The sequence below is a fragment of the Lepidochelys olivacea genome (assembly GCF_965140295.1).
Source record: "Lepidochelys olivacea isolate rLepOli2 genome assembly, chromosome: 1".
Classification (NCBI taxonomy): Eukaryota; Metazoa; Chordata; order Testudines; family Cheloniidae; genus Lepidochelys; species Lepidochelys olivacea.
The window spans coordinates 162,147,698-162,172,171 of NC_140411.1; the positions used below are offsets into that span (position 1 = coordinate 162,147,698).

The window sequence follows — 24,474 nt, forward strand, 5'->3', positions numbered from 1 at the left end:
GGAGTGTGGGGGGGTTGGATACGGGATAGGGGGTCCTGGGGGGGCAGTTAGGGACAGAGGTTCTGGGGGGCAGTCAGGGGTCAGGGAGGGTTGGATAGGCATGGGAGTCCCGGGGGCCCTGTGAGGGGGCAGGGGTGTGGATAGGGGTCAGGACAGTCAGGAGACAGGGAGCAGGAGGAGTTGGATAGGGTGTGGGGTCCTGGGGGGGCAGTTAGGGGTGTGGTGTCCCCGGAGTGGGCAGTCGGGGACAAGGAGCAGAGGGGGGTTGGATGGCTCGGAGGTTCTGAGCGGGGCAGTCACCATCCTTCCACATCCCAACCCACTGTCCCATCCTGGAGCCCCATCCTGCACCCTGAACCCCTCATTTCTGGCCCCTCCCTGGAGCCCACACCCCCAGCTGGAGCCCTTCCGCCCTCCCGCACCCCAACCCCCTGAGCCAGCCTGGTGAAAATGAGCAAGTGAGTGAGGGTGGAGAGAGCGAGCAACAGAGGGAGGGGGGGGGGCCTTCGGAGAAGGGGTGGGGCATGGGTGGGGCCTTGGTTGAGGGGCAGGGCAGGGGCAAGGCAAGGGTGTTTGGTTTCATGCGAGTAGAAAGTGAGCAACCCTAGGCTCCAGCCACATGGCCCTGGCCTCCAGTTGTAGGGCTTCAGCCTCCAGCCCCGGTTCCAGCTGTGTGGAAGCAGGCGCTGGCTCCTGGCTCCAGTCCCGGGCCTGGTCGCGCAGTGGCAGATGCTGGCCAAAGGCGCTGACCCCCAGCCCCAGCCACACAGCAGCGGGCTCCAACCACGGGGCTTTGGGCACCAACTCCTGTGTCTGGCCGCAGGGCAGCAGGTGCTGAAACCCGGCTCTGGCCATGGATCTTCAGTCGGCCTCTGGCCCCCCAGATCTGTCCATGCAGTGACAGGCGCTATCCTTGGGCTCCAGTTACACGGCTCTAGCCCCTGGTGGTGATCACTGCCTCAGCTACACGGCAGCAGATGCCGACGCACAGCTCTGTTCCTGGGCTCCGGACACATGATGGTGGGAGCTGGCCCCAGGTGCCAACCCCTGGCCTGGGCCACGCAGCAGTGAGCACTGGCTCCAGCCACACAATGGCAAGTGCTGGCTTCTGGATCCAGACATGCAGCCCTGGGCTGCAGCACCCAGCTCCAGGCTCTGGCTGTGCAGCAGCAGGTACTGGCCCCAGACGCTGACTCACAGCTCAGGCTGCGCAGCAGCGGGCTCCAATCCCTGGCTCTGGCCATGTAGTTCCTGTTCCCAGAGCTGGGTTCTGGCTGCGGGCACTGAGCCCTGGCCCTGGCCACATGGCAGCAGGCACCAGTTTACCCACAAAGGTGCCAGTGTAGACATAAGTTTGTAAGCTTGATGAAGATGGAAAATCATTTTGTAAGTAATTGGCTTGTCCTCCTCCAAATTCTCCTCTCAAACCCTCCACTTTTCTTGTGTTTGTAGGATTTTTTCCTCCTTTTTCTAATGTTCCTTTGAACCCTTTCAAAATCACTTTTACAAGCCATGTAATTTTTTCTGTAGGTACCTACACATGCAAGTGAGTGGGGAGCCTCCATTTAGTTCACCAAAGGACTCAGTTTAATGAATGTGAAACCTTTTAAAATGCACATTCTAATGCACATTCTCTTTCTGAGAAGAGTTGAATAAAAGCTTTTTTGCCACAAGTGTAATTTTTTTCTAAGCTCCTGGTTTTTATTCTCCAAGAGAGATGGGTAAATTGTCATGATAGAAACTGAAAAGCATGTAGACTCCCTCGTTTGTAAAACACTTCTAATGAGAGAGGGAGCATAGCAGGGGAAGTAGGCACTTACTACTCTTTAATATTGTACATTATTTTAATTAGCTCAGGGAGAGAAGAACCAGTCTGAGAAGTCATGCACTGAAATGTCAGGGACACTACACGTCTCCATCAAATTAAGAAAACGTTATTTGCAAATACGTAGTTGAAATTGCATTGAGATTTGCCGTAGAAGCAGGATTAAAATCCATCAGTTTCCTAAGTGGAATTTGGTTTGGAAATGTCAACTGCACACTTAAGTGATGGGAGCATTAGAAATGTCTCCAGTGGATAGCTCCACATTTGAAAATGTGCTTGTCTCCAATAGGAAACAGGAGAAAGTAGAGAGCACACTAAAGAGGATGAGCTAAAAGAGACGCAGACCTACCAGTTTTATAGGCTCTGTACCATGATGTCTATGTAGCCCTGCCTGCTGATATGCTGATAGCTGATCAGGGCTCGGCAGACACTGAGCCATGACTTTTCCTCTTCCACTTCTTTCCTTCTCCTGCTCCATTACTCCTACCTCTATCCCTAACTAAAAGTAGTAACACATGTAACAAAGCTACACCCATTCTTCAGCATTCATTTGCTTGTATTTGAATACCCTTATCCCCTACCTTTTGTCTGTTTGCATCTTTTAGCTCTGTAAGTACTCCAGAGTAGAGACTGTCTCTTTTCTGTTTGTACACCACTCAGCACAATGAAGTGTCAGTCCCAAGTAGGCCTTCGGGTGCTATTGTCTCATAAGTACTGGCTAGAAAATTTCAAAATGTCCTACTTTCTGTTGCACAAGAAAGGGCAAAATATTTGGCTACATATTCTACATGGACCCCAGATTTTAAAATAGCTGGTTTCCTGAGTAAGGCAACAAGTATTTGCTGTCGAGAAAACAATCATTTTTTTCATGTCACATTCCAATCAAGAACCTGCATATATGCAAATGGGCTGGAGAAGCACTTCTGGGACAGGGTTAAGTTCACAAATACCAGTATGTGGATAGATAATAACTGTATTCCATGGTTAACAGGAGCAATGGTGGTCTTGTGGTAAAGGAACTGCCCAGGATATTGAGACAGCTGATTTCTGTTGCCAACTGTGCCTGTGTGACTTTGGGCAAGTCACATGAAACCGTATTTTCAGAGTGCTCGCAAATTTTGCATACCTTAATTTTGGGTGCCTGTAAGGCGTTCGCGGCGGTCCCTCCATCCATCTGGGAGGGAGGCCATGCCCCTCACAAGTCCTCTGGAAGAGCACAATTCAGGGGGGAATTACTACCAGGTTCTCTGCCACTCAGCAGGGTAATCCAGTACTGGGTCTAGGGACCCCGGTCCTCTGACTGGACAGGGCACCAAACAGTTAGGGGGCTCCAGTCTACAATCAAGGTAGAGCAGGAGTGTCCACAAGCCACAGGCCTCTGGCAGGGAGAGGCACCAAGCAGTTAGGCAGCCTTGGCCACTGGTATTCAGGACAGATCAAATAAGGAATCTATTAGCCCAGGCCCTACAGGACGGGCAGCAAAGTTAGGAAGCTCGAGCCTGGACTCAGGACAGTGCAGCAACCAGTCTATTCGCCCAGGCCCTCAAACAGGGCAGGGCAGCAAAGTCAGGACACTCGGGCTTGTACTCAGGTCCGAGCAATAATGAGTCTCTAAGCCCAGGCCTTCAAACAGGGTGAGGCAGCAAGCAGTTGGGGGTCCTGGCTCTGTTGGACCGCCGACAAATGCAGGCTTCTTGGCCTCTGGTGGGGAGGCTGCCACCCTAGGGGTGGGGTGTCAGGGGTAGGAGGATGCAGGCCCACCTGACTCCACTACATCCCAGCCCAGAGCCCTAACCATGGCAGAGTGGTCTGCCACTGGGTCAGTGGGGAAATCTGGCCGCAACGTGCTGGCCAGCTGTCAGTCAGCAACACAGCCAAACTACATTTGGCTCCCCAGGCTACTTCCTACACTCCCGTTCGAGGGGTGTCCCTGGGTCGTCGTCGTCCCTCTTGCTGTGGTAGCCCCAGCAACTCCTCAGGGTCTCCGGTGACTGGCAGCTCTGGCAGTCCCTCCAGTTCTCGGGCGCTGCAGTGGTTGCTGTTGGGTCTGAGCTCCAGCAGCAGGTGAGAGACGTCCTTCTCCAGCGGCTCCTCTCTAACTGAGCTGGAGGGCTGGCCTTTTATACGTCTGGTTCCTGTTCCGCCCCTCTGCTTCCAGCAGGGCTCGCGACTGTCCCTCCATCCATCTCCAAGGGAGGCTACGCCCCCTCGCTACAGTGCCCAAATTGACATACATGGGGCTAGATTTCCAAGGGGGACTTAAGCACCCTACTGCCACTTAAAGTGTCCAAGTCCAACATTTAGCGCCACTGGCATTCACAAACTAGCTGTCCAGCTGTCGCCATAGGCCTCTAGAGCCCTTGGGCACCTAAGTTTCCACTGGTAAAGTTCCCCAGGTACCTAATTATCTGCATCCAGGCATGCACATAGCCACCTAAATCCTGACATCACTAAGCAGCATGGCACCTACCTCACACTTAAGCCCCAGCGAGATTCATAAATCATTCACTAGTCATGCCCGTGCCTATCTCACCTGTGAGATCAATGCAGTAGGCATGCCCAGAGACTGTTGAGCAGCACTCCTGCCAGATCGGGTCCTGCATAAAACACAGCTGAGGAGGAGGTAATGGTGTTGTCCCTCTGCTCAATAGCCAGTGGTTGGAGCACTCATGTAGGAGACCAGGGCTCAGACCCCTACTCTGCCTGATTCAGAGCAATGACTGGAATACAGGTCTCCCACCTGAATACCTTAATCCATGAGCTATAGGATAGGTTAGAGTGAGCTGCTCTCAATCACTTCTGTTGAAGCTGTTCCACTTTATATAAAATACTTAAATAGTCTTTGGAGAAGGGACTGGAACCCAGGTTTCTCAGAAGAGTGTGCTAACTAATAGGCTACAGAATCATTCATTCTCTCTCTCTCTTTCTGGCCCAATGGCTATTTAAGTATTTTATACAAAATAACCTGGCTTAAGCACCTAATTCCCTTTGAGTAGTGGGGGTTTAGGCCATACCCTTCTCTACAACATTTCCTTCTGGCTGGTTTAGGTAGCTACACACTCAGCTGGCTGGCTTCTGTGAATCACTTGTTTAGCTTCATAATTACCCATGCATTATACGGAGAACCTGGATACTTAACTCCAGGTTGTGAATTCCACTAAGTGGCATCCATGCCTGAAAGTTAGGCATTGCACTGCATGTGTCCTCCTTGTGAATCTAGCCCCTGGTGCCTTATTTTTAAAGGACCCAAAGTTCCTGTTGAAGTCAACTAGAGCTATGAAGTCTGAGCACATGTGAAAGTCAGGCACTAGTGATCTAGATCTACAAAGGTGTTTAGGCTCCATGGAAGTTAGATCCTAAATACCTTTGAGGATCTGGGGCTACATGTGCCAGATTGGGAACCCAAAAACTTCAGAACACAAAATTAGCCCAAATCTTAATTCTTGGTTCAAGTCTTTTTCCCAGTTTTCTCTTGATTGTTATCACAAAGTCATAAATTTATGAAAACTGCAATGGGCCTCCATTTAGGGGCAGAGTACAGCTCTATTCTGGAATCATTAAGGATTCCTACTTTTACACAGGAAGTCATGGAATTAAACCTCATTTTAACAAAAAGCCTTCCAGATCTTAGTGTTTTTATCTAGCCTAAATAAATCTGCATGTCTGGAAGTAGTTGTCTGCTACCTTACTCCCAAGGCAACTTTTTAACTGCATTCCACGTCTTCCCTTTGGTCAGTCTTCCGATAGAATTAATTTTGCCAGCTAAATCTCATTACAATTTTTAAAGTGTCATAATTCAGGGGTTATGGACAAGATTAGTTCAGCAGTGAGTCATCCAACTGTAAATAAAGAATAATATCTATCACAGAGTCAAAGAGGAAGCAATTTTGTTGGGTGCAGAAGGCATGTAAATTGAAGAAAGAAAATTTTAGTGCACTTCCTACGCACTGATTTCCCTGAGCAATGTACACTTTAGCTTTAAATTTTAAAAGTTAAATTAGATTAAAAACAAATTCTCAGCACTGTCAAGTTTCCCAGTTGCTAGTCTGGATATCAGCCAGTCTCTTCTAGGGAGATTTTGTAACTATCAGTGTACTGCAGTCTGCTATGACAGTGTAAACATCATGAATCATAACTTGTTTTTCCTAAGGGTTGTGTCCTCGGAACTCGTCTTGGGCTTCCCATTTACGCCCAATTTCTTCGAAGGGCTCAAGTGGAGAGCAGATGTTACAACCACAGGAAAGCTGATGTGATAAGATATGAAGTCATACTCTCTCTAAATGGTCAGTTCTTTTGCAAGGTTGCCAGTTATGAAAGATATAAATACCTGTACCTTTTGAAAACTGAAGACTCTTATTGGAATTAATTGTGAATGACCCACAGTGCACTGATTGGAGAGCATGTCATCATATGATCAGACAGTGGTACGTTTGTTTATTTCAATATTCAGCAGTTTGCTTTTTGTACAAAGTAAGAATCCCAGGAAGTGAGAGAATTGCTTTTAAAAATTGAAAATCCACTGGCATCACTCCTGATCTAGTGAGCATTTTTAAAACATTGGTGAAAGTGTCTTTAACTTCTTGACAAACGTTGCAGAAGGAGATCCTTCTCAGTTACACCTGTTCTTGGGAAAAATTCATCTGTCACTGATGAGGTGTAGGCATATTGGGGGTGTGAGGAAGGGCCTGGCCAAGGCTTTCCTCTCCCTTGGCTAACCTGAGCCCTTGCAAAGACCAATAGGGATAACTGCAGCAAGAATACACCAAGTTAGGGCAGCAATAAACTGTGCCAGGAGCATCACTGGCCCCGACAGTCTCTGATTGGATGAGGCACAAACTCCTTCCCCTCTCCCTACATCAGTGTAGGGATGTTCCTGACCTAGGGTTGCAGAATCTTGCCCTAAAAGTAATTGGCTCTGAATCCAAATACACATAAGGGGATCTGATGTGGAAGAAGATGCTATTTCACATAATGACTTTGCAGAGCAGAGCTGCACAGAAAGGGCCAAAGTACAATTATGTTGCTTCTCCTCTTCTTAACACAGGAGAAAGCTGCATTACTCATGAGCCAGATGAATGCCTCCTACTAGTGCATGAAGGCTCAGTTCATTCTTTCCATTTTTTTATTCTCTTGCTGAAACTTTATTAACAAACCACATGTAAAAGCTGCAGGTCCCTTATAGGTGAGAGTCAAACATTTACTTACACGGCTTTTCCAGTGATGGCAATTAAATTAAACATGAAGAGAACACTGCTGCTTGGAAGTTTTACAACCCGAAGGTGTAAATCACACCTTCATAACTAATTTATGACATTCCATGCCTTACAGCTCCTCGCTGGTGTTTTGTAAAGATTAGAAAGGATCTGCTTTCTATGTGCTTTTTGGGACAACAGAGTAGGAAGCTGATGTGTGTAGTCTTGGGTTGTGATCCCTGATCAAAATCACAAATTAAACAGGATCAGGGTAGGTCAGGATGCAGATGCAACAAAGGATGTAGATGACAGATTCACTTGGGTGACACTCTGAGTCAGCATCAAAAGGAGCCTGCTGAAATATTCCTATGAAGGAGGGTGAGGCGGGGGGAGGGTTGGTTGTTGTTATTTGACAAAACTTGCCTGGTTTTGAGTTTGTGAAACAATGTAACAGCAGGATTTTATGAAAACCTGAACTTGTCCAATTAAATTCTTCAGTGAAAAATTGTGGGAGGTTGTTTGCTTTGTAATGAGGAACCCTGAAACTGTTGTTTTAAACATTACTCTTTTGAATCTCAGTCTGGCTTGGTTGGTTTTGAGTAGTTACACAATGCACATGATATTGGTTCTAGCTCTTTAAGCAGAAGGATTCTCTATTGGCTAGGCTGCTAGCCTGGGGTTCAGGAAACCTAGATTTAATACTCTGCTCTGCCACAGACTTTCCGTGTGGCCTTGGGCAAGCCCCATCTCTATGTGCCCCAGTTCCCCCTCTGTGAAATGGGTATAGCAGTACTTCCTCACAGTGGTTTTGACAGGATAAATACATTCCAAAAGATAATGAGATACACAGGGGCCCTCTAAGTACCTCAGAGTTTTGAGCCTGCTCAGCAGTGTGGAAGACTTATTTAGGCTCTATTTCTCAGAGGGCAGCATTAACCTAATAAACAGGAATAACGACTATCCTGAGAAGGTGTCTCTCACATCCCAGGTGAGTGCCCTAATCACTAGGCCAGAGGGTTTTCAGCTGTGAAGGTTTGTGTGTGCATCTCTCTCTCTCTCAGGAAAAGGGGGCTGACCTGGGTTATTCTCCCAACTCCAGGACAGGTTTCACAGCTATGAATGCCAAATGACGATAGGTGCCTAACTGCCTTTGAAGGGTTCCTACTGGCTAGCTTAGGCAGCTCCCCACTCAGGTTGGTGACTTCTGTGAATCCCTTTCTTAGGTGCCTGACCCTCTCCATGCATTGTATAGGGAGCCTGGGTGCCTAACTCAGGGCTGAAGATTCCTCTAGGTGGCAGGGTGTTGCAGCTCCTAAATCCTTTTGTGGATTTAGCCCTTGGCCTCTCTGCCTCAGTTTTCCATCAGTAAAATTGGAATAGCAACATCTCACCAACGTGTTGTGAGGATAAATATATTAACAATCAGGATTTGCTCAAACACTGTGTTGATATGTATTTATAGGGCGCCTAAGATGGAGATGGAACATCCTCTTCTGTCCCTTGAAGTTCCAAGGCATCTGATTCTAAGATTCCAGTCTTGGCCTAGCTCTAGTCCTAGCAGCCTTTCCTTGTACATTTAACAATACTTTTATTGATAAGACATAGAAGTCATTTATAAAAATAGTTTACCTTCACATTTCCATGACCCTTTCTGCAAACAGTGTAATTTTTTACCCAAATGTTTTGTACCACAAAGAAGCATATTGTGGTGGCAGCTACAGTGACAGTATCATATACTATCTACTCTGGAAATAAAGTTCTCCTGTTCTTGACCAAGGGAATTATATGCTTGCATTGGAAAAGAAACCTCTTATTAGAGCAGTGGTTCTTAACCAGCGGTCCGGGACCCTCGGGTGCCATGAGCAGGTTTCAGGGGGTCCATCAAGCAGGGCCAGTGTTAGACTCACTGGGCCCCAGGGCAGAAAGCAGAAACCCGACCGCATGGGGCTGAAGCCCAGGGTCCTGAGCAATTTAGCTTCACGGGGGCCCCTGTAGTATGGGGCCCCAGGCAATTGCCCTACTTCCTACCCCCTAACTTTTAAATGTAGAGAACCAGTCTTGGCTTTTATATGTAGAGAATCAGTCATTGTGGCACAGGTGGGCCATGGAGTTTTTATAGCATGTTGGGGGCTGGGGGGCTCAGAAAGAAAATGTTTGAGAACCCCTCTATTAGAGGACCTCTCCCCCAAGGTATTTTAGAGACGGAAAGATATGACTCTTTGTTTTTTAAAAAAATAACCCTTTTAGAAAAATGAATTTCAAAGCATTAGTTGCACTCTCAAGTAGAAGACAACCAGACAGACAAAAAGCTTTAATAGCAATCTTTTATTACAATAGTATCATACAGCAAGTTTTGTTAATTTGATATTTATATGTTCTATGCAAATAATGTAAAGAGTGTCATACTTTTTATATCAGCCTTAAAAAAGTCGCATGTGCAAATTCAAGGGGAGAATAGACTCATATTTAAAACATTCACATTTTGTTACATCAAATACACTATATACAAATAGCCCTTTTGTTCATTCAGCTTTTACATATATGGCCTGAGTATAATCATAACAATTGAGGCTGCGGTTTTCAAAAGAGACTAATGGAGTCAGGTGTCCAAATCCCATTAACATGATGGCGGCACCTCGTGCTCTTCAGCCCCTTTGACAATCCCAGCAGAAAGGGAAATGTGATGTTTGAGTTTAGAATTTTGCACTATTTACTAATTGCTCTGCATTCAAAAATATACCTTGTACTGAAGGGGGAATATAGCATGTTGAAATACATTATTTATTTACCAACTCCAATATTCTGTCAGCACTATTGATTTTTTCTTTCCATTGGGTTCTCGATTAAGCCTTGTATGCATAATTTTAAATGTGAAATGTATAACAGAAAACTAATGCAGTGATCTTAAACACTCAGAAGTTAACCTATGGTACTTAAGACCCTGCTCCTCCAACAGGCTCTGAATAGGTAGATCTGTACACCTGTGCAAAGCCCCATCAACTTCAGCAGGGTAAAGGGTTTCATGCAGATGCATGTCTCTGCTCACACACAGCTCATTACAGGAGTGTGGCCTAACCTTGTTATAATGTGTCAGGGAATGGACTTTGGACTGTAAACTTTTAATGTTAGGGAAAATGAAAAAAGGATAGAGAGAACCAAATCATATGTAAGCATTCCCAGCCTTCTGCTGACATTACTATACGTGTTGGTACAGAGACAAAGCAGTTTTGTTGTCTTTTGCTCTAAAGAAAGTCCAGTGTTTGCAAATAAATAACAGCAAATTTGCAGAGGGGCAAGAGATTAAAATATTTATCTGTGTCTTTTTGACTTTACAGGTCCCCGGCCTGACTTCAGTGGCCGAGTTTTGCCTGACTAAAGGCTAGGTTTACCACCTTTGAAATGCAAAAAAACCCCGGCACCACTCCCACCCCTACAAGACCCCTGCAAATCCTGCCCCCAGTAGCCACTTACAGTATCTAGAGAGATAACACATATAGATAAGATTGATAACATCATTTTCTTACTTAAACACTGCAGCATCTTTAGCTAGACACAGAAAATTTTAACATTAGATATCCCAGTGTAATGTGGTGATAATAATTCAAATCTTTAGACCCATGTAAAAAAAAAGGCAGATTAAATTATTTTTCTGGCAACTGGCAAATCCATAAAAAAATGGCCCGGCCACTCAACTACTGGCCAGGTGGTAACCCTTCTAAAGGCTGGTCCTGGAGCTTTTTTGTGTCACTTTTCGTTAGCTCAGCTATTTCAATCATCTGGGCATTTTTCATCCATTGAGCTCTCCAGTGCATTCCAGTAGATCAGCAGTTCATGAGGTTTCACATAATGGCATGTCACAATTTTCTTGAAGCGACAAAGAGAGAACTCAACCCTGTCTGAGAAGAATGTCTGTTCTGAATGAAGTTCCTCCAGGTTGATTTTTAGTTTAGCAAGACACAGTCCTATGAAAACATCCTCCAGTTTAATAAAAGGGACACTTTCTGAAATTTTATAAATCTGACTAGCAACATCGGTGGAGAAAACATAACCAGTCCCTGAACAAAATGGAGGATATGTTAGTCCTGGATATTCATCTTTACTCACATACCATTTACTATATATCTTTCTTATTGGGAAGTCATTCATCTTTAAAAAGCCTGTGAAGAATCTAGTGTTTCTGTTTTTTCTTAAAAGAAGTTCGGTCAGGTAAAAGATATTGACAAACATATCTGTGTCAGTTTTCATCACAAACCTGGATTGATGACAAAATTTGTGAACCCATTCAATTCCCATCATTGTCTTTAAAGTCAAATTGTAATATGCATCTATAAAATCCTTCTGGATAATGTCTCTGTATTTCTGACTTTCAGCAATAATACCAGTTTGATCATTTTGGTTCATGGTGGTTCCCAGAAGAAAATATGTCATGATGAGGTTGCCAGCAACTAGTCTGTGTTTCCCCCAGGTTTCACGGATAGCCATCCTAGCTTTATTCTCGCCATGTGACGATGTCACAAGGAGTACCAGGAACGGAGGAGTCCTACTGCAGTCTATATTTGGCAACTGCAAAAAGTTTCCGCTCTCTGTTATAAAAGTCAGTGACATGGCCTCTTCCTTCTTTTGACAGAATATACCAATTTCAATCAAATACAAACAAGCAGAGGCCAATACTACAATTAAAAACAAAAGAATTTTGAACCTCTTCGAAGCCATCTGAAAGAAATAAAAACAAATGGTACATTGGAAAATAATCTTGCTCCTTTGTATACCAAACTCTGTGCTATTGCTTGGGGGTTTAAGGGTGTTCTCCCTTCTGTGGGACTCAGCAGAGTGTAGCCTTGCCCCCAACAAGATCAACATACAAACACCCACTGATGGCAAGGGCATTCATGCAGATACGCCAGACCCATCACAGACTCTTTGCCTCCAACATGACATAGAAATATGACTATCAGAACTACACTGCCAGGAACTCTCCCACCAGCTAGTGCTCCAAGAATGCATCCCTAAAGAGAGAACTCTACAACATTGATTGTAGGAAGCAGGCAGGAGTTTACCACAGACCTGATGGGAGAGGATAGTAGTAATAGCTTTATACCTTATTTCTCCATTCATTTTTTGACAGGTGACCATGCCCTGAGTTCGCAAGCATGGGCCACTTAAAAAGGCTAAACTAGACCACTAGTCTCTCCTTATCTCCACCCCGCCATTTATAATGGGAGCTGCATATCGATTCAGAAGTTGCTCCTATGCTTTCCTCCCTTTCTGGGGTCCTCTAGGGAACAGTGTTGAGGTCTTGGTGGCCATTTTGAAAAGAAACAGCAGATACGTTGAATTGTGTTTCTCTTTTGTACAGTTCTGTGTTGGTTCAAATGATTAAAACACAAAAAAGGAGGGCTTTGCATTTTACTCCTCTTTTTGGAGGAAAGATGTAATTAAAAAAAAGTTAAACAAAATAATTCATGCTTGTAAGCACAGAATATTCTTTGATTATCTCTTAATCCCTCTTATCCACTCAGTACAAATCTTAGATGGAACAAGCCAGAAAAGCCACAAAGTCTTAGTGATGGGAAAATAAAACACTTCTATATTCATAGTTTAACTCCGAGAGACAATTATAATTGAATTATTTACATACGTACAACGTGTGTGTCGCCAGTATCCTTTGAAAATTGCAGTCACAAAATAAAATTTTAGAACAGCTGCGAGTTTTAGACCAAAGGGAAAAGAGGGCAGAGAGAAGAGTATATAGAGTTATTTCTTCTTATGACCTTAGATATTGCCATTCTCTAGCAGTTATTCTCAGCTCTGGATCCCTGCAGAGCCACCAAGAGGTTCTTTCCTAGAATGTGGGGAAGAGAAAAAAAATGGTACTACAGAGACTACTCTCTCTCTTTTTCCCCATGTACTTTTGATAGGGAAATTAGCTTGATCTTCTAAAATTAAAGCGTTGGGCTTCTGCCCATGCAAGGAATTAAAAACATACATGGTGGCATACATACAAAGGCAAGTTTATATTCTTCAGAGCCGCAGGTTCCTTGGGAGCTTAATCCTCTGGGATTGCTCTGTGTAGAATGTCCAAAACCACTTCAATGTCCTTCTTTTACTCCGATTCAGGTTCTTGAAATACCATGAAAATATCTGGTCACGAACGTAAGTGTCCTTAAAGTTCTGAATAACTGTTCTTGGCGCCAAATCCAACTCATTTTACTCACATGAATGGTCCCATTAATTTCAATGACACTTCTCGCATGCATAAGACAAGCAAGATTCGGGGCTATTGCTTTATTATAGATCATCTCCAGTCTGAGGCCTGCAGTGAACTCCATTGTTACTAGACACAAATCCACTTTTCAGATATATATATAAAAATACGCCACATGCCTTCTTCCCTTCATTTGCCTGTTAATTGTCTTTAGATTGTAAGCGCTTCTGTTCAGGGATATGTTTTTTTAATATGTTTGTAAGGCTCCTAGCACACTTTTGAAGCGACTGTCTCTGTGGAGTAACTGCTCACTAATGTGAATAATGGAATCACAGTCTGGCCCTTAGTGCAAGAATGGAAACCTGTCTGGTTCTGAATATAAGCATGGTAACCACTAGCTCCATTTAATCTTTATCCAGGTTTTTTGGCCTTTAAGTTCCCCTTCCTGCAAATGATCACACGCAGCCAGAGTTGAAAGGTTTCTGCTCTGGCACAGCAGTCTGCCTGTATGGATTGGAATCTCAGTTAGAAAGGTGCATTTACTGGAGCAAAGCAATGTCTGGTTTTAATTGTTTTCAGTCCAATTGATACTTACCATTTTTACTTGCTTCATCATACACTTTAAATTCCATTATGCTAATTTTAAGAAGTTGAATGTTCTTTTACTCTTTTGAAAGAAATTGTGTGCATGCACCCAGAGGTGTGATTCTTAGAAACCAAAAAAAAAATATGAATTGAATGCATTTTCACTCTAATAATATTTTGCTTTTGCAATGTTCTTTCATTCATATAGCTGAAGTTCCCCTCACCCCCCCTAAATTTTCTTACCCAGATAAATTCAGTAAGCTTATTTAGTTTTGGTGGAAGCATTTGCTGCTCACTGACACAGAGTCCTTGGTCTCTTACCTGTTTTTATTTTATTCCCCTGGTAATCCCAGAGGCAAGGCAAGAATGACTATCGTGATAATATTTTCAGTTTTGTGTATAAGCTGTTTTTTCTCTATGCTTCTCATCATTGTAGTAGCTGAGCAGTTGCAAACATTAATAGATTTATCCTCACAACAATCCTTTAAGTATCATTAGCCCGATTATACAGACGGGGAATTGAGGCTGAGAGAGATTAAGGTCGTTATCCTGAAAGTTGCTCCCTGCAAATGGATCCAGACACCTCTGTGGGGTCAGCACAACTCAGTGGGACTCCATGAAGGTTCAGGGATCTGCCCACACAGATGCAGTTGCAGGTGTGGGACCTAAATATCTAAAGCTGTGGGCACATAATATTTGCAGGCACTTTATAAAATTGTGGTTTACCCAAATGTATACAGAAAAACTGTGGGAGAGCCAGCAAGAGAATCCCCCTTTGCTGAGTTTGCGTCCAATGCCTTCACCACAAGACCATCCTTCCTGCTTACAAGTGAACAGGGGGAATCTGGAAGTTAAAAAAATACCTAATATTAAAATAGGCGACTTCCAAAACGACCCTGTTTTGGCTCATCTTTAGTTCAGTATGCTGAAGTTCTGTTTGCCTTCCTCACTAACAGCTGAGCTGCTGCTACCTTTCAGTGCCATAAAGCAGGTATTGAAATTCCTCAAACTTCCAGCTCCTCTCAATGTATACATTTTCAGTCCTGCTCAATGCATGCACCAGTGGCATATAGTCCAGTCTGCTGCATGGGGTACATAGGAATCAGAAGGGTCACAGTGAAGTGAAAGATTGGTTATATGGTTGCATCCCTGCTCCATGCAGCCACAACTTGCTCCTTGTGCTTAGTGGGCTATGGCTAGCCAGAAGGGAGAGGGTATCAAGGAACAGCCACTACATGTAACATGGTCTACTAGGACTCCACTGTGAGTTACAGTGCAACTTCTTTCACAAAGAACAGCCATAATTCTTTCACCATGGCTTCTCATATCACAGACATTTGCCTGTTCAGAGTGTGGGGAACCAGCCGTTGGACTCTTGAAAGTAGAGATGTTGAAAACATCAATTATTTTTTGCAGGCAATTTAGAAAAATTTTCTTTGTCTTACTTAAATTTCCTGGTTGCGGGGGAGTGGGACAATTTTTAGTTAAAAGGTTAAAACTATGAAGGGAAAACCAAAATATTCCATTTTCAAAACACTTTTTTGGCAAAATGTTTCAGTTTTCAGTAAAAACGTTTGGTTTTCAAAAAATTAAATTTTTTTACCAAAATATATTTTCAGATTTGACCAAAATGGATTTTCATTTTGGACATAAAGCCGTTTTCCACCTAAAAAAAAAAGTTTTGGCCAATTTTTTTCAGACACGTCTACTTGCAGACCCTCTTGTCATTGTTCAGGGTGGGGGAGATGACCCATGGAGGGGAAATCACTCTGTGAAGATGTTCCCAGATGTGTACGGTGTGCACAGAATTTCCTCATGGATTTTTGGGTTCTGAATGATTGCCTGGCCCTACCCCTGCTGTGCTGACACATTTGCAGCGACTGCCTACGCGAGCCTGTGCTCTCTAGGTTTAGCCTCTTCAAAACCATGAATTTGTATAGGTAAAACCTCCCAGTCCACAGCATTTTGCCCAGAAAATGGACGACACAGGCCTTGCTCCTTTCTGCCACGCACTTCCCTAAGAGTCCTTAATGGGCCTGTGTACCTGCACTACTATGAATATTTTTTAAACATTAGCTGAAGCCCATGTGCCTACACAGAGTACTGAGCCATATCTGTCAGCCTTACATGTATAACCCACACACCTTCTGGGCATGGTGCTCCGTCCCCTCAGTGGCACTGAGACCACTTGGAGATTAATGAGTCTACTACAGCCTTAGCTAAAGGCCTTGTGGCTTTTTGCTCATGCAGTAGATGCTCGTGCACTCAGCTCCAGAGACCCCAGTTCAACCCTGCTCGCCAACGACTGGGGGTCTGTCAGTGTTACACGTGCACTACAGTTAAGTGTGGTTTCCTTCCAAGTCATAACAGGATATTTTCAATATTCACCATATTAAGGCTGCTTCAGGAGAAATACTCCTGGGGGAATTCTGCGCCACTGCATGTCTGCAGAATTCATGTCCCCTGCATATTACTTTGCTTCCCTACAGAAAAATGACTTTCTGACAGGGAAGCAAAGGGAAGCTGCAAGAGCAGTCACGCACCACTCCCTAACTGCGCAGGTACATTGTTTCAGGCACCCGGAGCAGCCGGTGGAGGGGTAAATCATTGTGTGGCTGGAGACACCCCAGCCAGTGGCTCCTAACCTGTGCTGGCGGCAGGAGAGGGTGGGACTTCCTCTTCCCCTACAAGGAGTGGCTGGGGCTGTGTCAAACCCAGCCCCAGAAGCCTTCCCCAGCTGCAGGAAGCTCAGCATCCTCCCCTGCTTTCTGACCCCATTGCTCCTCAGCTGTGGGGGGTGGGGAGGGTGTCACTCAATGGGGACCTGCTCCCCCATCCACATAACCCCCATGCGTCCAGACCTCCCATACTCAGACACCCCTGCCAAGTCTCACCCAGTACATCCAGAACCCCCCTAGCCCTCCATACCCAAATCCCACCCTACTGAACCTTAGCCCCTGCATCTGGAGGCTGCCTACACCCAGACCCCCTGCCTCCAGACCCCCACCCATGCACCCAGACCAACCCCCACTGAGCTCCCTGCACTCAAACCTCCACCCTGATGCACCACCCCTTGCACCACTTTGAGCCCCCACAGCCAGACCCGACACCACTGACCTCCAACTAGCTGCACCCAGACCCTGACCCCACCAAGCCCCAGTTCTCCAGCACCCAGACACCCCCCCACTGAGACCCCCACACCAAGACCCATCTGCTGAGCCCCAATCACCTTCATCTGGAAGCCCCTGCAGAGTCCCATTGCCCCTGGAACTCCACCAACGAGCCTGTGTGCATCCAGATCCCCCACACCTAGACCCCCCACTGAGCTGCCTGCACCCAGACTGATCCACACAGAATCCTCTCACCCCACACCTGGATCCCCCCAGACTGAGCCCCTCTAAAATTGGATCCTGCCTGGTTGAGCCTGCCTGCTCCACACCTGGTGTGCCTGGCACAGAGGGGAAGGGCCCCAGGGTGTTTCTGGGGCAGGCCCAGGCCTTGTGTTGTGTCAGGGTCATGTACAGCCTCACCGCAGAGTCCGTGTCTCAGGGGTGGGGTGTGTGGAGGTGCAGGGTGATCTCCCACCTTCGTGCAGCCAGTGGCCTGTGCTCCCTACTGCCATGCTGGAGCCTCTGCATTTATTTATTGACAAATAAAACTTGCAGAATTTTGCAGAATTTTAAAATATTGTGCACAAAATTTTTAACTTTTTGGTGCAGAATTTTTAAGTTTTTGGCACAGAATGCTCTCAGGAGTAGAGAAAGGAGCATCTTGTGGTTAAGGCACTGAACTAGAATTCAGAAGAGATGGCTTCGCTTCTCAGCTCTCCAAAAGATTTCCTGTGAAATCTTAAACAAGTCACTTTCTCTCTTCATTCCCCATCTGTAAAATGGAGGTAATAATACTCCCTCTTGCCCACTCGTCTCTCGTCTGTTTATATTGCCAGTAATTTGGGGCATGGGCTACCTTTTACCATGTGTATGTACAATGCCTCACAAAATGGGGCCCTGATCCGGACTGGGGCTTTTCAGCTGCTATTGTAATACAGATAATCAGTAAATAACTTTGGTGGGATACAGGCTTAAAATTAAGCAAACATTTAAGCATTCTGCTGGACTGGGGCCTAAAGCCCAGATACTCAAAGGTCATATGCTCCTCACTTTTATTGATTTCAATGGAAGTTAGGACCCTAAATACCTTAGTGGATCTGGGCCTCAGTCTCTAATTCAGATTTCCATCCTGCTATGTGCATATGCTTATGGAAAAGTCCTACAGAATTTAATAGGGATAAAACAGTAGGATTCTACAGAAATTACGCTAAAAAACTAGAGAGATTTATAGCAAATTATCTCCTTTCTATAGGTTATCTTGAACCTCCTCTAGTATTTTATATCATGAAAATATATCTTTTCTGTTCTACAGGAAAGTCATCATTTTCTATTAAGTTCTATTAAAAGGAGGTTAGATTAGATGACCCTTGCAGTCCCTTCTAATGTGATGATTCTATGATTCTACAGGACTTTTCCGATATGGGTTTGAGCTGAAGATTGCATTGTGTCTAGTTTTTCAAAGGGTTTTGCTACTTCCATTGCTTTATCTGCACGGTGTTCTTTTTAGGGTATTGACCATTACCTGCTTTTTTGCCATTGAAAACTTTTTCCTTAGACTCACTGGTGCAGCAGTAAAAACAATGAGGAGTCCTTGTAGCACCTTAGAGACTAACAAATTTATTTGGGCATAAGCTGTCATGGGCTAGAACCCACTTCATCAGATGCATGGAGTAAAAAATACAGTAAGCAGTATATATATGAAAAGATGGGAGTTGCCTTACTAAGTGAAGGGGACAGTGGTAACTAGGCCAATTCAATTAAGGTGGAAGTGGCCTATTCTCAACAGTTGATTACTTTTGTAGTGCTAACGAGGCCAATTCAATCAAGGTGGACCTCGCCCATTTACAACAGTTGACAAGAAGGTGTGAGTATCAGCAGAGGGAAAATTACTTTTTGTAGTGACCCATCCACTCCCAGTCTTTATTCAAGCCTAATTTGATGGTGTCCAGTTTGCAAATTAATTCCAGTTCTGCAGTTTCTCGTTGCAGTCTGTTTTTGAAGTTTTTTTATTGAAGAATTGCCACTTTTATGTCTGTTATTGAGTGTCCAGGGAGACTCAAGTGCTCTCCTACTGGCTTTTGAACCACGTTGCCAACTCTGTCCCCATATCTTTTCAAGGGACATCATCATAGGACCTAACCACATCAGCCACACCATCAGGGGCTCATTCACCTACACATCTACTAATGTGATACATGTCATCATGTGCCAGCAATGCCCCTCGGCCATGTACATTGGCCAAACTGGACAGTCTCTACTTAAAAGAATAAATGGACACAAATCAGACGTCAGAAATGGTAACATACAAAAGCCAGGAGAACACTTCGATCTCCCTGGACATTCTATAGCAGATTTAAAAGTAGCCATACTTCAACAAAAAAACGTCAAAAACAGACTTCAAAGAGAAACTGCCGAACTACAATTCATTTGCAAATTTAACACCATTAATTTGGGCTTGAATAGGGATTAGGAGTGGCTGGCTCACTACAAAAGCAATTTTCCCTCTCTTGGTATTGACACCTCCTCATCAATTATTGTGAGTGGACCACATCCACCCTGATTGAATTGGCCTTGTCATCACTGGTTCTCCACTTGTAAGGTAACTCCCTTCTCTTTGTGTGTTAGTATATTTATGTCTGCATCTGTAATTTTCACTCCATGCATCTGAAGAAGTGTGTTTTTTACCCATGAAAACTTATGCCCAAATAAATCTGTTAGTTTTTAAGCTGCCACTGGACTCCTCGTTGTTTTTGTGACTCCATGGTAAGATTGGTACAGTGATCCAGGAGTTCACATTTGTCCCTGGCTTGGTGAATTCTAATTACAGAACACAACACCAGCTTGGGCTGTCTGCCCTGTTTTTGACAGTCTACCTGAGGTCAGCATTCACAGTCATGAGCCACTCCAGACAAAGACAATGCGTGTAGCTGTTTATTGCTTTGTCTAGATCTGTATACTTCTTGTGCTAGATAAAGAGTGATTGGTTTTTAGAACCCTTTCAAAGTCTGTGTGTTCAATTATCACGTGTCCCTAAGGATGTGAACTGTAAACCAGAGTAACCACAAGGTTGGAGCTTTGGGGAAAAGTTGTGCTTAAGCTACTGAGAAGTCTGGCGGTGTCAGCACTGGTCCTGGGGGCCTAAGGCAGATGGGTTCCATGTTGATGAAGGGGTAACATGATCAAGAGCTTATGTCCAGGAAGTGTTCCAGAGAGGCCAAGAAAAAAGAGAGCACTGTTTACCCAGACCATGAGAAATGTAATAGCACATAAGTCTAAGGACCCAAATACAGCAGCCTGGTGTAGTTCTACAAGGGCGCTGTGACACCTTAGTACACCCACATATAAAGCCTTAGGCATTGTTTCCTGTTAAATATAGCTTTAAAATGTTCTAGTTATACATTTAAAGGACTTGACCCTCTAGAAAACAGTTTCTGCTAAACCAAAGGGAAAATTGGAGACTGTCATCTGACATGGAAGCCCTTCCTTTAGGCCCTATTAATTATTATATTTATTTATACAGTACAAGAGGTGTAAGGTTGCCTGGCATACAGGATCAGGGAAAATATTCCTGCCATAGGGAGAGGAGTAACAGTCTGGAGTCCTTGTGAGAAAAGGAGACTAAAAATGTCAGTTTAAAGAAATATTCTGCTCAGTTATTCTGGTGCAAATCTGGAGTAATGCCACTGAATTCAGTGGAGTTACTTTAGACTGGCACCACCAGTGTTACTGAGATCAGAACATGGCCTAATGAGCCAGCTACATCACCTTGGTGTGGTTTGGAGAACTTATTTCCCCCTCGCTGTAGTAAAAGACAAAAAACTAACAAGAGACTCAAAAGTCTTATGACACAAAAAGTAGAAGTCTGTTGTTAAATATCAAACAGAAGGGACGGTCCTCATCTGATGTAAATCAGCATTGCTCTGTTAAAGTCCATAGAGCTATCCTGGTTTACACTAGCTGAGGATCTGAATTAAAATGGTGTTATTATTTACTACAGGAAGTGTCTGTCTACTTTTGTTTATTTCTTAAGTGGCAAAACTCAAAAAACTTCCATTGTGGCCAAGAGCTACCAGTTCTTCTCTATCCACTATATATTGAATGGAGCCAAAATGTCAATACAAGGTTCATAACTGTGTGTTAATTTAGGCATGAAATTTCCGCAGAGCGGGAGTCAAGCAGCCCCTGGAAACAGAGGAAGTCGGCACCTGTGAACATAGGTATGACCAGGGAATAGAGTATATACAGAGAGACACAGTAAGGACTTGAATCAAGTTAGTAATGATAGTTGTCTTTTTCTAGCTACAGAATCAAATTAAACACTTACATAAGTAGTCCCTTTGAAGTCAATGGAACTACTCATGTGTGTAAAGTTACACACAGGTAACTGAAGGATCAGGCCCTGACAGTAGCAAACAATGACATTTTATGCTTTTTGTGAGTTATTTTTTGTCTGCACCTAGTTGGATACAAAAATCATTTTAGTAGGTTTAACAGACTTAAAAGTGGCAATTCTTCAACAACAGACTTCAACGATAAACTGCAGAACTGGAATTAATTTGCAAACTTGACACCATCAAATTAGGCCTGAATAAAGACTCGGAGTGGCTGGGTCGCTACAAAAAATAATTTTCCCTCTGTTGATACTCACCCCTTCTTGTCAACTGTTGAGAATGGGCCACATCTACCATGACTGAATTGGCCTCTTTAGCACTGACCGCCCACTCGGTAAGGCAACTCCCATCTTTTCATGTGCTGTAATATATATACCTACCTATTGTATTTTCCACTCCATGCCTCTGATGAAGTGGCTTATAGCCACAAAAGCTTATGCCCAAATAAATTTGTTAGTTTCTAAGTTGCCATAAGGACTCCTCGTTGTTTTTATTTAATGACAGTAGATGTTGAGATTCAAAAAGTTCAAGCATTATAACTGCTAAAACACAAACTGTCAACATCATATGTCAAAATGTTTGCCTTAAATCAAACTCTTAAGTTCTCAGGCAGCATTTTTCTTTCTATGACTATCTGTAAATTTTGATTATTATCTATGGAAATAATTTTTCTTTGGTTTGTGTGTTTATGATGAAGTTGATGTTTAACAACATTTATCATTAAAAATCTAATCTTTCCAAGCCTATAAATAGCTCTTGCTTCATCATGAAAAATTATTTATTGCATCCTCATTTACAAATGCTTATGGAAAGCTGTGCTGACATCTAGTATTGAATTTTTATAATTAGTCATTTGAGTGAAAGAGGAAAAACATGAACATGATATTTTTTAAAAAAGATGAGGGGCTTTCTCTTGTTACTTGGGAGTGATCTAAATGGATATAAAGAACGATGAAAAGAAAGGATACACAGAATTGATAGAGCTGCAAATATATCTTTGAACAAAAGAGAACATATTAGTGATACACATGTTGCAGATATTGCTATCAAATTTCTGAGACTATCAGTAAGATTTAAGAACAACCCAATAAGTTTTCAATCATGTGCATTCTTTTTAAATCAGAACCTCTTTTGGAAGGTTTCTTTTACCATTTTAGCCACTTTCATTGCCCATGTAAGATACCTCAACCCAGCACCCCCCTACCATTCTCTGCCCTTTCACTCCATGACAATTCTTAGCTTGTTTGTTTTTTAGTATTTTGAGGGGTTTTGGTTTCTAGTGTAGAATTTTTTCAACTGTGTCTTTTAACTATCGTATATATGTGTGAGAAGGGGAGTTTGGTGCTTTTTAAGGCTAATGATCCTAGAAGTTGTCCAGTCTATCCATAGAACTAGCACAGTGCAGGCAGTGGCAATGCAGGCTTCCTTCACTCCTCCATTAATGTGCCAAACCTCAACCTGGAGGGAACACTTCCAACTATTCATTTCAGTGGTGCCAGGCAAACATTAACAAATACACTCACAGGGCATGAACCTGTAAGATCACCCTTGTGGTGCTTACTAATGTAAGTAGCCCCATCAGCTTCAAGGGGACTGCTTATGTGCATAAGTGTTTTCAGAATTAGGCCGAGTGATTGTTTTCTTGATTGTTTGCATAGAAGTAGGGGGGAGGGGAAATGCCTTAATAGTTGGAAGCATATAATCCAGGTGAGATTTCAGGCAAACTGAGGAGGCAGTGAGGGAACCTGCATTACCATTACCTCTTCTGTGGGTAGGTAGGACAATTTCCAAGACCACTATGGCACCTTTTAAGAGCAACACATACGCACTCTTATCAGTTAGATTATTTATTTATCAACAGTTTAGGAATTCTCGATCAATATACTCACGCTGAATGTTAAATACTATGTGTATCTTCTTGCTTAATTTTATACAGTATTATAAATACTTTAAAAACAGCTAATGTAACAATTTTTTAAAAATACTTGAACATCTGCAGATATTCTGTGCTGTGTCAGGACCACATGCTGCACGCTTTGTTCATTCTCGCAAGCCCACTGATTTGTGGGGTATGACTTATGGGAGCAAGGCAGTGCTTAATTTGTAATGGAAGAGCTGCTGGGGCTCAAGCAATTAGATGCCGGGGCTCAAGCAGTTTTTTTACTTTTATAACTGATGTGGAGACCCCAGAGGTGCCAGGGCTATGAACTGCCAAGACTAGAAGTGCCTCGGCTCAGCCCCAGCAAGCCCTGATACAAATAAAACACTGGAGCAAGGCAAGCTGAATTTTGGTCCTAATCCTGCTCTCACTGAAGCAAGTTTTCATTGACTTCAGCAGAAGCAAGATCAGACCTGACGGAAGGGTTCTATATGCTAGAGTTAGTTACCCTCCCTTCCAAAAGTTGTCTACTATTGCAGTTTCTTAGGGGACTAAATAATGTGGATGCATATGAAATAAAAAGAATCCAGATCCCCTTACCTCACGTTTCTGCAGAGCACCCTCCGCTTTTATAGCCATATTGTATGAAAGCTGCAGTGAATGGGCTAAAATCTCTATCACAAGAAGCAGATTAGGGTCTTTTACTTCTTCACTGGTGAGTGATCCTGATGCAAATGAGCCCAAATAAGATGAGAAATGATAATCTCCTTTAGAAGTGGGAGTGGGAGCAAATATCAATGTAGCAATGGAACCCTGATCTCTGTGTGTGGGAGTGTCTCTCTCCCTCTTGCTACCTCATTCCCTCTCTCTGGTAGTTAACAGACTAACAGTATCACTGCAGTGTGATTGGCAGGAAAAGGAAAGTTAGGAACTGTCTACAAATGTTCTTATTTTGTACTTGGAGAAGGGGGAAAATATACCCGTGCATACACCTTAAATCACAACCATGAAGATAAATCCTAGCAGATCTAAGAAAATTGTGTTCTAACAGAATTAGCCCTTTGTTGAGGAGCACTGAGAAAGCCCCAGCTCTACTCTCATAATGGAAAGTCACATTGCCTTGCGTCTCACAGTGGGAAACAAATCGCCCACTGCCAAAGAGGCAGTCTTGAAGCATTCCCCAAGTTATGAGAACTTCTCCACTGACAAATCACAACACAGTGAAAGGGGGTAATGGGGCACATACCAATGCTCCCATAAGATTATCACTGACATGGCTTGGCACAC

The 24,474-nt window shown here is 43.7% G+C and overlaps 2 protein-coding genes across 5 annotated transcripts in view; both read right to left on the minus strand.

Moving 5' to 3' along the window:
- IGSF5 (immunoglobulin superfamily member 5) overlaps window positions 1-24,474 on the minus strand; it is a 100,293-nt gene that overhangs the window by 68,542 nt on the left and 7,277 nt on the right. The gene's annotated exons all lie outside the window — the stretch shown is intronic.
- B3GALT5 (beta-1,3-galactosyltransferase 5) lies at window positions 9,398-24,042 on the minus strand. Of its 3 annotated transcripts, XM_084616936.1 has the most exons (3): window positions 23,788-24,042; window positions 12,789-12,859; window positions 9,398-11,730 (listed from the first exon to the last, which is right to left on the minus strand). In XM_084616936.1, the coding sequence occupies exons 2-3, from the start codon at window positions 12,801-12,803 to the stop codon at window positions 10,786-10,788; spliced, it is 960 nt and encodes a 319-aa protein (XP_084473062.1). In that variant the 5' UTR covers window positions 12,804-12,859; window positions 23,788-24,042; the 3' UTR covers window positions 9,398-10,785. The 3 variants fall into 3 exon arrangements, with proteins under 3 accessions (XP_084473062.1, XP_084473061.1, XP_084473063.1); XM_084616935.1 differs by lacking the exon at window positions 12,789-12,859; XM_084616937.1 differs by lacking the exons at window positions 12,789-12,859; window positions 23,788-24,042 and adding an exon at window positions 12,660-12,670.